The 14,682-nt window shown below is 45.9% G+C and overlaps 1 protein-coding gene across 1 annotated transcript in view; it reads left to right on the top strand.

The window, feature by feature from the left end:
- Positions 1–10,301: 10,301 nt before the first annotated feature.
- Positions 10,302–14,682, top strand: part of LOC112075083 (3',5'-cyclic-AMP phosphodiesterase 4D) — a gene marked incomplete at its 3' end in the record, with an annotated part of 109,195 nt that continues 104,814 nt past the window's right edge. Inside the window, exon 1 of the mRNA XM_024142124.2 lies at positions 10,302–12,485. Within this exon, the coding sequence (XP_023997892.1) occupies positions 12,400–12,485 (86 nt within the window). The remainder of the gene's footprint in view (positions 12,486–14,682) is intronic.

Below are 14,682 nucleotides of genomic sequence, written 5' to 3'. Positions count from 1 at the left end.
CACCAGTAGTCATAGCCACAGTCACCGGTAGCCATAGTCACAGTCACCCATAGCCACCAGTAGTCATAGCCACAATCACCCATAGCCATCAGTAGTCATAGCCACAGTCACCGGTAGCCATAGCCAGTCACCCATAGCCATCAGTAGTCATAGCCACAATCACCCATAGCCACCAGTAGTCATAGCCACAGTCACCGGTAGTCATAGCCACAGTCACCCATAGCCACCAGTAGTCACAGCCACAGGTAGCCATAGCCACAGTCACCCATAGTCACCAGTAGTCATAGCCACAGTCACCGGTAGCCATAGTCACCCATAGTCACCGGTAGCCATAACCACAGTCACCCATAGTCACCAGTAGGCATAGCCACAGTCACCGGTAGCCATAGCCACCCATAGTCACCAGTAGTCATAGCCAGAGTCACCCATAGTCACCGTAGCCATAGTCACCCATAACCACCAGTAGTCATAGCCACAGTCACCCATAGCCACCGGTAGTCATAGCCAGTCACCGATAGCCACAGTCACCAGTAGTCATAGCCACCGGTAGCCATAGTCACAGTCACCCATAGCCACCAGTAGTCATAGCCACAATCACCCACAGCCACCAGTAGTCATAGCCACAATCACCCACAGCCACCGGTAGTCATAGCCACAGTCACCCATAGCCACCAGTAGTTATAGCCACAGCCACCGGTAGCCATAGCCACTGTCACCCATAGCCACAGGGGCAAGTCAAATGTCACTAGGGTCTGGACCTTGTCTTCGCCCATTCATAATGCATGCAGTGTGGGTCGCTTGCAAGTCACTACTTCTCCTTAGCGTTAACTATTGATTAAGGGCCTGTGTCCCGGGCCCTCAGATGGATTGATGTGGCGCTGCTAATGTGTGGTAGCCAACTCCATTATTCATGACTCCACTGGCCATTTGAGCATGTGGTGAAGCACTGTATGCACAGCTTTTACATGTACCTACATTTTGGATGAATGTCAGTGGTGCGCAGTGGTAGAACTCCAGACGACTGTCAAGTAACACCTTACCGCGACTGTATGTTTGGCCAATGGTGGCCCTCAAGTTGATATGAAGACATGTGCCAGGTTATTGGGCATATAACCGTTTATCAGTTTATTCAGGACCATGCAACATTACCCAACATTCAGATATAAATTTGTAAGTCGCTCTGGATAAGAGCGTCTGCTAAATGACTTAAATGTAAATGTAAATGTAAATGTATACTGTTTCTAGAACAGCTGTTAATATGTCATGCAGAGTGTTTAAAGTTATCTACAGTGCCTTCGGAAAGTATTCAGACCCCTTAACTTTTTCCATAAGTTACAGCCTTATTCTAAAATAGATTAAATAAAAACAATCCTCAGCAATCTGCACACAATACCAGATAATGAAAACGCAAAAATAGGTTTAGAAACTTTTGCAAATGTATTAAAAATGAAAATATGTAATATCAGTATTCAGACCCTTTGCTATGAGACTCGAAATTGAGTTTAGGTGCATCTTGTTTCCATTGATCATCCTTGAAATGTTTCTACAACTTGATTGGAGTCCACCTGTGGTAGATTCAATTGATGGGGCATGATTTGGAAARRCACACACCTGTCTGTATAATGTTCCACAGTTGACAATGCAAGTCAGAGCAAAAACCAAGTCATGAGGTCRAAGGAACTGTCCGTAGAGCTCCRAGACAGGATTGTGTTGAGGCACAGATCTGGGGAAGGGTACCAAAATATTTCTGCAGCATTGAAGGCCCCCTAAAACAAAGTGGCCTCGATTATTCTTAAATGGAAGAAGTTTGACAGAAGCCAGACAGAAGCCACTCCTCAGTTAAAAGCACATGTCAGCCCGCTTGGAGTTTGCCAAAAGGCACCTAAAGACTCTCAGACCATGAGAAACGAGATAATTTGGTCTGATGAAACCAAGACTGAACTACAGTGAAGCATGGTGGTGGCAGCATCATGCTGTGGGGGTGTTTTTCAGCGGCAGAGACTGGGAGACTAGTCAGGATCGAGGCAAAGAGGCACGTAGCAAAGTACAGAGAGATCCTTGATGAAAACCTGCTCCAGAGCGCTCAGGACCTCCCGACTGGGGCAAAGGTTCCCCTTCCAACAGGAAAACGACCCACAGCCAATGCAACGCAGGAGTGGCTTTGGGACAAGTCTCTGAATGTCCTTGAGTGGCCCAGCCAGAGCCTGAACTTGAACCTGATCAAAAATCTCTGGAGAGACCTGAAAATAKCTGTGCAGCAATGCTCCCCATCCAACCTGACTGAGCTTGAGGATATCAAATTTTATTGGTCACATGTTTAGCAGATGTTAATGCTAGTGTAGCGAAATACTTGYGCTTCTAGTTCCTGCAGTGCAGTAATATCTAACAATTCCCCAACAACTACCTAATACACACAAATCTAAAGGGATGATTGAGAATATGTACATATAAGTATATGGATGAGCAGCATAGGCAAGGTGCAATAGATGGTATGAAGTACAGTACGTACCCTTCCTGACTAGCACCAAAAGCTCAGCCTTTAGGGCTTTCTCAGGGACGAAGAGTCCATAATGKTCTGCTATAGCGCAAAGCTCTACTTTACGCAAAACCACCAACCGATCAACAGATGGCGCTTCAAWAAACTGGGAGACTGCTGAGGCAGCCATTTTGTACACAGCAGCCTACTTAACACACACAAACTAAACCAGTCATCCAAACTCACAACCTACCACCACACCTCAATCACCAATCACAGAGAGCTCAGAGCAGAGGGGTCCGGTGGGTTTAATGGATCCCGGATGAGTCCCCATTATGTTACGCACGCCTCTTGGAGGGAACGCAACACCCTGCTACACTCAACTCCCCGTGGAGTGAAAGAGGTATGTGACTGTAGGTGCGGGTATTGATGACAGACAGAATTTAACATTAACAGGGAATTTATTCCTTCGCATGGTAATTTGGGTAAAAGGTGTTGGATGGAACCAAAGCAAAGAAAGTGAAGTTAAAGAACCCCCTCTCCTACCCACTACTTATCTATTCTTAACACTTGGCGAGCTTACCAAAACACAGGGGGGGGGGGGGGTCCGCCCAGGTCTTACCTAGTCTGCATAGGCAGAGTACATACTACGGGTTATGTATGCCCACAGGCCTCTTGCCTAAGCACTCCCAAGGTGCCTCACCCTTCCCCCCAGGAACAAAAACGGAATAATTACTAACGTAAGTAATCAATATAAATAATCAAAAACCGTCCTTGTGACAAAAACATACCTCAGCAGGACCAGTTACAAAATACTTTATAAAAACCTGCCTGAGCAACAACCAACACAGGACATAACCATCAGCTCTCTTTCTGAGCAAAGGAACACTGGCTTTTATACAGCTGGAGAAGGAGTCTGTAATTGCAGACAGCTGTATCCCCTGACGAGAGGGCGGGGTCAGCTCCAATCTGCAATGGGGCCGACCAATCAGCTGCATGGGGGAATCCAGGAAGCCATTTCCTGAAATACACACAAACACATACAAACCCACAACACAGAAACTGGGGAACGTAACAATGTGATATGAGTAATGTAAGATATATACAGTAAACATTATCAAAGTTGCAATATTTAAAGTGGCAWTGTTTAAAGTGACTAGTGATCCATTTATTAAAAAGTGGCAAGTGTTTGGGTCTCAATGTAGGCAGTGTTCTCTCTGAGTTAGTGTTTGCTGTTYAGCTCTCTGATGGCCTTGAGATAGAAGCTGTTTTTCAGTCTCTCGGTCCCAGCTTTGATGTACCTGTACTGACCTCGCCTTCTGGATTGTAGCGGTGTGAACAGGCTCAGTTGGTTGTTGCCCTTGATTATCTTGTTGGCCTTTTGTGACATCGGGTGCTGTAGGTGTCATGGAGGGCAGGTAGTTTGCCCCCWGTGATGYGTTGTGCAGACCGCATCGCCCTCTGGAGAGCCTTGAGGTTGATTGTGGTGCAGATGCCCYACCAGGCTGTGATACAGCCCGACAGGATGCTCTCGATTGTGCATCTAGAAAGGTTTAGGGTTTTGGTGCAAGCCCAATTTTCTTCAGCCTACCTGAGTTGAAAGAAGGCAACAAGGCTGTATCAACAACTGGCCTCTGAAATTGGGAGTCCCAGGGCGGCACACAATTGTCCCAGCGTCGTCTGTTTTTGGCCGGTGTAGGCTGTCATTGTAAATAAGAATTTGTTCTTAACTGACTTGCCTAGTTAAATAAAGGTTAAATAAATAAAAAAACAAGAAGACTAGAGGCTGTAATTGCTGCTAAGGGTGCTTCAACAAAGTACTGAGTAAAAGGTCTGAATACTTACGTAAATGTGATATTTCATTATAATAATAATAATAAAAAACAGTTTTTGCTTTGTCATTAGGGGGTATTGTGTGTAGATTGATGAGGGGGAAAAAAACAATATAATACATTTTAGAATAAGGCTGTAACCAAACAAAATGTGGAAAAAGTCAAGGGGTCTGAATACTTTCCAAAGGCACTGTAGATAAAAACTTAAACCAGAGCTGACTATTACATATTCTGCATGAATATGACCACATTATAAAGCATCCTGATACAGTCATATCATTATTTGCATTGTGTGTACTGCGGTCCCTTATGCCAAAGTCAGCCTCACGTGACATTTACTCTTCCCATTTCACCCTGCAGTCCCCGAAGTGTATCTGACAAGCTCCCTCTGCAGACACCCTTGGCCTTTCCACAGGACCCAGGAACCATTACATAAGCACAGAGCAGGGCTATTTATACACACAACCATGTCTGGGAGACCTTAGAGCAGGGGAAGATAGATGGAAGATGAGGGAGTGAAGTGGAGACTGAAGGGGGAATTGGGATAAACCATGGTCCACTGCATCTAAGGGGGAAAGGGAAAAGGGGGATACCTCGTCAGTTGTCCAACTGAATGAATTCAACTGAAATGTGTCTTCCACATTTAACCCAACCTGAATCAGAGAGGTGGGGGGGGCTGCCTTAATCGTCATCCACGTCTTCGACGCCCGGGGACAGTGGGTGGTTAACTGCCTTGCTCAGGGGCAGAATGACAGATGTTTACCTTGTCAGCCCGGGGATTCGATCCAGCAACCTAAGAAGGCTTGTCTATGTTCAGTGTCTTTGACTAGACTGGATGGTACCCCAAATGAGCAATGGCCAAGGAGTCAATTGCCAAGGAGTCAATGGCCAAGGAGCGATGCACGCACAGATGTCTGCATACACTCTTGCGTACATGCACACACACACACACACACACACACACACACACACACACACACACACACACACACACACACACACACACACACACACACACACACACACACACACACACACACACACACACACACACACACACACACACACACACACACACACACACACACTGTGTAACGTGCGTTGAGGAAACACAGAAGTCTCAATGTACATCATGATATAACATGTAATTGCTGAATAAAGTGTAACCATAAGACATTTCACTTTGATAGAGATGATATCAATCAATCACTTTAGCAGAACAAGGAAAAACAATTGCACATTTCAGTAGTTAGACTGTAACTGGACAATTCCTTGTTCTACCTCCCTTTACAGGTTTTTACCTTGTCAGCTTGGGGATTTGATCCAGCAACCTTTCAGTTACTGGCCCAATGCTCTAACCAGTAGGCTGCATGCCGCCCCTTAGCTTAGATTCCTAAAAAACTTGACAGGTTAAAGTATGACCCTGACATATGACGTAACCACAACTACTGTTGCAGTAGAGTAGCGTGTTAAAAAGGCGTTAAGTTGACATTCTTCTCTTCTCAGCAGAACGGTACAAGACTATGTCTTTGTGACGTATCTGTCATATTTCATGGAGGTTTTTGACTTGAGACAGGGTGCTTGTTGGGGGACTTGTCAGAGTGTTAGTCTATGCTATTCATTACGGTAAATAGTTGTAGTCTACACCTAGCAGTGAATCTTCGAGACACCAGCATGTCTGTTTTTGTGTGTGCAAGACCTACTCTGTTACACCAGGTGGGATCTACGCTGTTACATCAGTTGGGATCTACTCTGTTACACAGTGGGACCTACTCTGTTACACCAGGTGAGATCTACTCTGTTACACCAGTGTGATCTACTCTGTTACACCAGGTGGGATCTACTCTGTTAAATCAGTTGGGATCTACTCTGTTACACCAGGCGAGATCTACTCTGTTACATCAGGGACCAACTCTGTTGCACCAGGCGGGACAGGGAAGGGACCTACTCTGTTGCACCAGGCGGGACAGGGAAGGGACCTACTCTGTTACACCAGGCGGGACGAAGGGACCTACTCTGTTAACCAGCGACACGACAGCACCTCTGTTACACAAGGCGGGACAGGGAGGACCTACTCTGTTACACCAAGCGGGACAGGGAAGGGACCTACACTGTTACACCAAGCGGGACAGGGAAGGGATCTACTCTGTTACACCAGACGGGACAGGGACAGACCTACTCTGTAACCAAGCGGGACAGGGAAGGACCTGCTCTGTTACACCAGGCGGGACAGGGACAGAACATACTTTGTTACACCAAGCGGGACAGGGAAGGGACCTACACTGTTACACCAAGTGGGACAGGGAAGGATCTACTCTGTTACACCAAGCAGACACGGACAGGTTCTACTCTGTTACACCAGGCGGAACAGGGACGGGACCTACAGTGTTGCACCAGGTGGGACAGGGACAGGACCTACTCTGTTACACCAAGCGGGACAGGGAAGGGATCTACTCTGTTACACCAAGCAGGACACGGACAGGACCTACTCTGTTACACCAGGCGGAACAGGGACGGACTACAGTGTTGACCAGTGGGACAGGACAGACCTACTCTGTCACACCAAGCGGGACAGGGAAGGGACCTACACGTTACACCAGGCGACAGAGAAGGACCTACTCGTGTTACACCGACGGGACAGGGACAGGACCTACTCCCCTCTTACACCAACGGGACAGGAAGGGACTACTCTGTTACACCAGGCGGATAGGAGGGACCTACTTTGTTACACCAGCGACAGGGACAGGACCTACTCTGTTACACCAGGCGGGACAGGACCTACTTTGTTACACCAGGTGGACAACATACCTACTTTGTTACACCCAGTGACAGGACAGGACTACTCTGTACCTAGGGACAGGACCTACTTTGTACACCATGTGACAGGACAGGACCTACTCTGTTACACCAGCGGGACAGGGACAGACCTTTGTTACACCAGGTGGGACAGGGACAGGGCCTACTATTTACACTAGGCGGGACAGGACAGGACCTACTTTGTTACACCAGGTGGACAGGGACAGGGCCTACATGTTACACTAGGCGGGACAGGACAGAACTACTTTGTTACACAGGCGGACAGGGACAGGACCTACTTTGTTACACCAGGCGTCTATATGCCTCTTTCAGCAAAGCCAACTGCTGCTACTGTTGTGCAAGACCCTCTCCCTGTACTAGCTGCCAGCCTCGTCTCCAGGGACTCTGGTTGCATCCAAAATGGACTGGTCAAAGTAGTGCACTATTAAGGAATAGTGTCATTTGGGATGCTGACTGAGATTCAGGAAGCATTGCAAACATTCTGGAATGAAAAACAATGGAATCATAAAGATTCACACACATCCGAGAGTCGGATGTGTGGGTGTGTATGTTTGGTGTTGCCTGGGGACTGATGGGTAGGTTTGGTTAAAACCGGTTTCTGCTCTGGCTAGGCTACTCAGTGCTCTGTGTTCTTTCCCTTTGTCCAGACAGGAGCTGTTATGTTAGGCATGCAGGCTAATTCACAAAGCACAGGAGGAGACAGAGAATACTCCAGCCCTAGTTCTGATGATTGATGAGTCACAAGCACACACACACCACACACACACACAACACACACCACACACACACACACCACACACACACACACACACACACACACACACACACACACACACACACACACACACACACACAACACACACACACACACACACACCACACATGCCAACACACACACCTGACACATCACTTGCATGCACACTCAAACCGAACACGTACGCACACAGATACACCTATTTAAATGAACACACACACACACACGCACACACACTGAAAGCTGTCCACCCTCATTTTATCATCAGCTTTGACATCCCATTATTAACAAAATAAACCAAGCATTAAGAAGCATTTGCTTACACACAAATCTATAAGTTTATTATCCTAGCCTGTTGAACAGATGGCTAAGGAACCACACCCATTCCGAATGTTATCAGAATATTCCCATGTTTAACAACATGATTACTCTATCGCTGTAAAGACAGTCCACTAACAGACATTGAGCGTTGGTGTTCTAACACAGCTAGGCACACGGTCATCTGAAGTAGCTATGGACGTTAGGTCAGGCTGGAAAAGTGACGTCCCTCCCGATCCGTAGCCCTAAGAGACGGAGGGGGAATTAAACGAGCATGTGACATCACCACATCTCTACAGTCCCGGGGGAAAAAAACAGCATGAGGCGAAACCATCTTGTGTTCCGCTGTGAATATCTGTTCCAGTGAAATGTTAAATGACGCGTAAAATCTTGAAAAGGAGGCGGATTGCCGAGTCTAATCAATGTGTTGAAACCCTATAGCTGCAATCCTCTGAAGACGCCTAAATAATCATGTCTACACTAGGCTGTACTTTTGATGGTCCAGGGTCTGTAGTTAAAAGGTGCTCTGTGGGACATAAAATGAGTCATTCCGTATAAAAAGACCACGTACTTTAGCAATTCAAAAACACACCATAAGACGCAGCTGTTGCTGTGGTTGCAATTTCGATCTCAGTGCTTTGCCCGAYGCAATTCGGGCCTGGGCATACAGTATCTTGTGCCAACGCCAAACTGTCTGCACTCTGTGGCCAAAGGATTTGTGTGTCAGTGCCCCTCTCATATTTTCCCCCATAAACCAAAACTGCCTTTTTTGAAGGTGGGTACCTTTTTATGACCTAGGCTTTTATATCATACGACAATTTATAAATCACACACTGCCACTGATGAAAGTCTGTTGTTGTTCTATGGAAAAAACACACTACTAGATGGTTTAACCCACTCTCACTGACATTATGGATATATGGCCGTGTGTTCTGAAAGAAGTCTTCATAGATCATATTCAGACAGATATTTATCCATCACATTGAGACTGGATGACTATTCATGATACATTTCAGGCTTTACCTTGAAACATGCTCTAACTTGTCTGCGTCATGTCTGCATCATGGGTAATTCCTTAAGACAGGCATCACTGCAAAGTTGCATGTTTACTATTTCCTCCCTGTCCTAAAATGGCATGAACAAAGCATGGTTGGGGCACCACCAGGGTCATCCTGGGGTGTCGCTGCAAAAGGACCACGCGACGTTCAGTTCAGACTATAGTAAATAGAGAGATAGAGAGATATAGCTAGAGGTGCATTCCTGACAGTAAAGGAGATGATGGAGGGAGAGGCAAATGTAATCATGGAAATTCATAATGGATGATAAGAGATTGGAATGTGAAGAGATGTTAACATGATGGAAGAATGCTCATTTGTTTTGGAAGAAGGGCTGGAATTGTAGWGTAGTAATGGACCTCTCTTGAACATTTCAACAGTTTTAAACGGACAGTCTTATATTCCATCGGTTTTATATCAATCATGTCAATTTAAATTCCTCTAGATTTTATGACCTTTGGTTGTTTTAAATAGGTTTAAACATCTCTGTTAATTGTGCTTTATTTATCTGTCCTTAGCTTAGTTGAATATGCACTCTTAGAAAAAAAGGGTTCCAAAAGGGTTCTTTGGCTGTACCTATAGGAGAACCCTTTTTGGTTCCAGGTAGAACCCTTTTTTGTTCCAGGTAGAACCCTTTTGGGTTCCAGGGTTTTACATGGAACCAAAAGGGTTCTACCTGCAACCAAAAATGGTTCTTCAAAGGGTTCTCCTATTGGGACAGCCAAAGAACCCTTTAACGTTCTAGATATAAACTTTTTTTTAAAGAGTGTACCTGTTAGTTAGATTTATACTTAATACCTGGTTGAATACCAGTTAGCTGACAATTTCATCAGATAAGGGATATTCAACCATGTATTATATACAAGACTAACTAACATAGATAGATATTTAAACAGGTAAAACTAGTCAGTTGAAACACACCAACAGCAGCCAGTCTAATCAGCTGTCATTCCAAATAGCCTCTCAGACACCTGAAAAGCTGCCTGTAGGGATCTCCCCTAAAGAGGCCCCCTCTGACTGACGATTCCACCGACATTCAGACACACACTCCCTCAGTCTCACACTCACAGCCACTCTGCTGCAGACGGGAGCCGGCTCTGCAGCGCAGCGAGAGATCGAGAGAGGGAGAGACAGAGAGGGGGATTCTTTGGGCCCAGACAAAGACAGACAGGCATCCTGCTATGGATTAAGAGGACCTGACATACAGCTGGATTGTGGAGTCTTACAGAGAGAGAGAGAGAGAGAGAGAGAGAGAGAGAGAGAAAGAGAGAGAGTTGTTTTGTGCGGGAGAGGCGTGTGTTTTGTGTGGGGTGTTTGAGTGTGTTGTGAGACAGCGTGTGCTGTGTCTGTATATGTGTCTGAGTGTGTCCTGCATCTGTGTGAGAGTCAGTGTGTGCATCAGTCCCTGTGTGTGTGTGTGTTTATCCTGCACATACTACCAGGCATAGAGTGGGTCTCTCTTGCTCGGTGTGCCCCCGCGTGGGCTCTCCTCCTGGGTGTTGCTAGACATACAACTCCCCCGGGCTGGTTCTAGGTCTGGGGGTATGACCAGGGAAGGAAAGCCAGTCCAGAGAACCAACAGGACATCACAGACCAGGCACAGTTTCTTCAGATGACACCTGGCATACCTCTACCACCACCACCATGGAGGTATCTTACCTAGACATTATATACCTCTACCACCATCAGCCAGGCTGCAATACAAAAACGAAGATACTGAAAGTTCACTCCTGATCACTTGCCATTTGCTAGTTTTTTTGTATGTTCATACTGCCTTTGTGGCTTAAACCGGGATTGGGTGTACATTAACTTGCCTGACAACTTTACTATACACATTGAAAATATCCATTGCAGGAAAAATGTGGTTTAGATATTTTTGGAGAGAAGCGCAGCTCTCCCTAGCAACTCTATCCGTCTGAYTGGTCAGGTTTTCCTCTCCACCCGTTCGGTCCACCCATCCATCAGGGAGCGAGAGAACATTAATCAAGCTGTTGACGCTAAGAGGATCAATAACATGAGCGGTTAGCTCTGACCCCTGGCTGAACATGAGCAGTTAGCTACCATCCCTGGGCCTCCACGGATCATTGACATCACAGGAGGTTGTGATCAACCAGGAAGAGAAAAGCTTGACATGGCACCAACGTGGAAAATGACCCATGGATTTAGGGTTAGAGCGGAATCCTCACCTTTCACTTGGAGGAAAAGAAACGTTGTTCCTCCACTCAGATGAAGCATCAAAAAGTGTACATTTCCTTGGGTGAATGAGAGGGATGAAGTGATTGAGGAAGAGATAGCGACAGAGAGGAGAAGTTGAATTCTCTGGGGGAATCCAGCGATGAGACGTTCACGATGAAGACCACGGCAATGTGCCGGAATGAGTTTGATGTCCTAGTTGGAAGTCTTCCCAGGAAAAGGAGGGAGAGACAGATTTTYTCTTTTTGTTGTACTATTGCAGAATATCCTTCTAACAGTAAAAGAGAGAGACAGGGGATTTCCTGACTTGACTGGTTTCTGGTAGACTTTTCTGTGGAGTTTGTTTTTCAGGAGGGTATTGAAAGATCCTTACATGCCTGACTATTGACACATTCGCCTTAACCACTGAATCCTGGACAAATATTTACCATGGTGTTGTCCCACTGAGCACAGACGTCGGTTCAACGTGTAGTTTTTATTTACATTTGGCTGAGTTGTCAATTATTGTAAATTCAACATGAAATCAACAAAAAAATATGACCATGTCAATGGATTAAGGTTAAAAGTTAAGTGAAAAAAATACGAAATGCCCTTACGGTGATGACTTTCTGCAAATCGAATGAGTTTTCCATGTTAATTCAACGTCATCACATAGATTTTTTGGGTTGAAATGATGTGGAAACAACGTTGATTCAGCCAGTTGTTGCCCAGTGGGGTAGTTCTAACCCCCGGCATAAACCAGTTCACCAAATATCATTTGGACAAATGTCACCATCCCCAGCCAAATCGAAACTCTGCTTCACTTTGAGAAGCCATCGAATTTGACTTTCAAAAACATGAAAAAGAGGGGAGAGAACCAAACGGTGAGAGACCATGTTTGTGGGATTCTAGTCTTTTATTTTAACCCGTGAGTGACAATTACTGTATGAAAACGAGCACACACCTTTAGCTTAAATGAAGGCAGGTCGCTCTCAGGCGGGACGGGAGAAGAAAATGATGCACGTGAACAACTTCCCCTTCAGGAGGCATTCCTGGATCTGGTGAGTAGGCCTCAGTTCATGCTGGAACGTCTGTAGGGTATTACGCCATGGAATAACTGGAAAATCCAGAGAGGCTGGCATTTGGTTTAGGTTTGTGTGGTTTGTGTGCGCGTGTGTGTTTGTGTGTCTGACCTATTGAGTAAGCTATTGTGTGTGTGTTTGTGTGTGTCTGCCTRTCTGTGTTTGGCCACTTAATGCCTTGACAAGTGCACTTTGTCTGGGTAAGTCTGTCTGTGGAGGTGTGAATGAGGAGCTTGCAGGTCAGTCTTAGCCAGCCTTAGGAAGTTATATTATTTGTAGTGTAAACATGACTACCTGTGGGCCCACGGCCACACACTGTTACCCGAGGTGTGAGGGAGACTCTGCTGTTGTATTTAATTCAATATCACTTCATTCATCCCTTCTAGGGCAACTAAAAGGGTGTTTTCCGTGCCACAATTGCATATCCTGCACAACACTGGATACAGACATACAGGACTATAAAGGCTACAGGGTATTTATCATGGAAATAACTAGCTATGGAACATGCAGACAACTCAAGACAGTGATGTCATCTAAGGGGACTTAAAGGCCTGTGTATTGAATTTGGGTGGTGTCCTGCTGGACCAATGGGAGCTGCTGGTGGAAGTGTCTCCTATTGGTTATTAGCCAATCACATTATAGCATGACAGCTGCGATTGGCCAAGATGGAGAAGTTACTCTAAGGCTGCGTTCACAGAGGCAATTCTGATATTTTTTCCACTAATTGGTCTTTTGACCAATCACATCAGATCTTTTCACATCAGATCTTTTTCAGAGCTGATGTGATTGGTCAATAATGAAGAAGAAAAAAGATCCGAATTGGGCTGCCTGTTTAAAGGCAGCCTAAGAGTGGCCTTTGGTTTTCACAAGACCACTTAGTCAAATCAAATTTTATTTGTCACATGCGCTGAATACAACAGGTGTAGTTGACCTTACCGTGAAATGCTTACTTACAAGCCCTTAATTAACCAACAATGCAGTTCAAGAAATAGAGTTAAGAACATATTTAGGTAGGGGTACATTTAAATAAATATGTAAATAGTCCAGGTGGCCATTTGAGTAATTGTTCATCAGTCTTATGGCTTGGGGGTAGAAGCTGTTAAGGAGTCTTTTGGACCKAGACTGGGCTCTCCAGTACCCCTTGCCGTGTGGTATCAGAGAGAACAGTCTATGACTTGGGTGACTGGAGTTATTGAAAAAAAGAATTGGACCTTCCTCTGACACCGCCTGGTATAGAGGTCCTGGATGGCAGGAAGCTTGGCCCCGGTGATGTACTGTAGTGTCATCATGAACACAAAACACATCTATCAGTGCACACACAAAGATACTGTACCTGTCCAAACACACACACACAGAGAGATACTGTACCTGTCCAAACACACACACGTCCGTGTGTGTAGTGTGTGTGTTGGCCAGGTACAGTATCTCTGTGTGTGTGTGTGTGTGGTCCGTGTGTGTGTGTGTGTGTGTGTTTGGTAGGTACAGTATCTCTGTGTGTGTGTGTTGTGTGTGTGTGTGTGTGTGTGTGTGTGTGTGTGTGTGTGGTGTGTGTGTGTGTGTTGTTGTGTGTGTGTGTGTGTGTGTGTGTGTGTGTGTGTGTGTGTGTGTGTGTGTGTGTCCGTGTGTGTGTGGTGTGTGTGTTTGGACGGTACAGTATCTCTGTGTGGTGTGTGTCCGTGTGTGGTGTGTGTTTGGACAGGTACAGTATCTTTGTGTGTGTGTGTTCCGTGTGTCCGTGTGTGTGTCCGTGTGTGTGTCCGTGTGTCCGTGTGTGTGTGTGTGTCCGTGTGTGTGTGTGTGTGTGTGTTGTGTGTGTGTGTGTGTGTGTGTGTGTGTGTTGTGTGTGTGGTGTGCGTGTGTGTGCGTTGTGTGTGTGTGTGTGTGTGTGTGTGTGTTGTGTGTGTGTGTGTGTGTGTGTGTGTGTGTGTGTGGGTGTGTGTTGTGTGGTTTGTGTGTGGTTGTGTGTGTGTCTGTGTGTGTCTGTGTTTGGACAGGTACAGTATCTCTGTGTGGTGTGTGTGTGTGTGTGTTTGGACAGGTACAGTATCTGTGTGTGTGTGTGTGTGTGTGTAGTATGTGTGTGTTTGGTGAGGTACAGTATCTCTGTGTGTGTGTGTCCGGTTGTAGTGTGGTTGCAGTAGTGTGTGTGTCTGGCTGTGTCAGTGTGTTGTGTTTG

This window comes from Salvelinus sp. IW2-2015, unplaced genomic scaffold (assembly GCF_002910315.2).
Source record: "Salvelinus sp. IW2-2015 unplaced genomic scaffold, ASM291031v2 Un_scaffold2974, whole genome shotgun sequence".
NCBI classification, from domain to species: domain Eukaryota; kingdom Metazoa; phylum Chordata; class Actinopteri; order Salmoniformes; family Salmonidae; genus Salvelinus; species Salvelinus sp. IW2-2015.
This window is presented reverse-complemented; position numbering and strand designations above follow the sequence as displayed.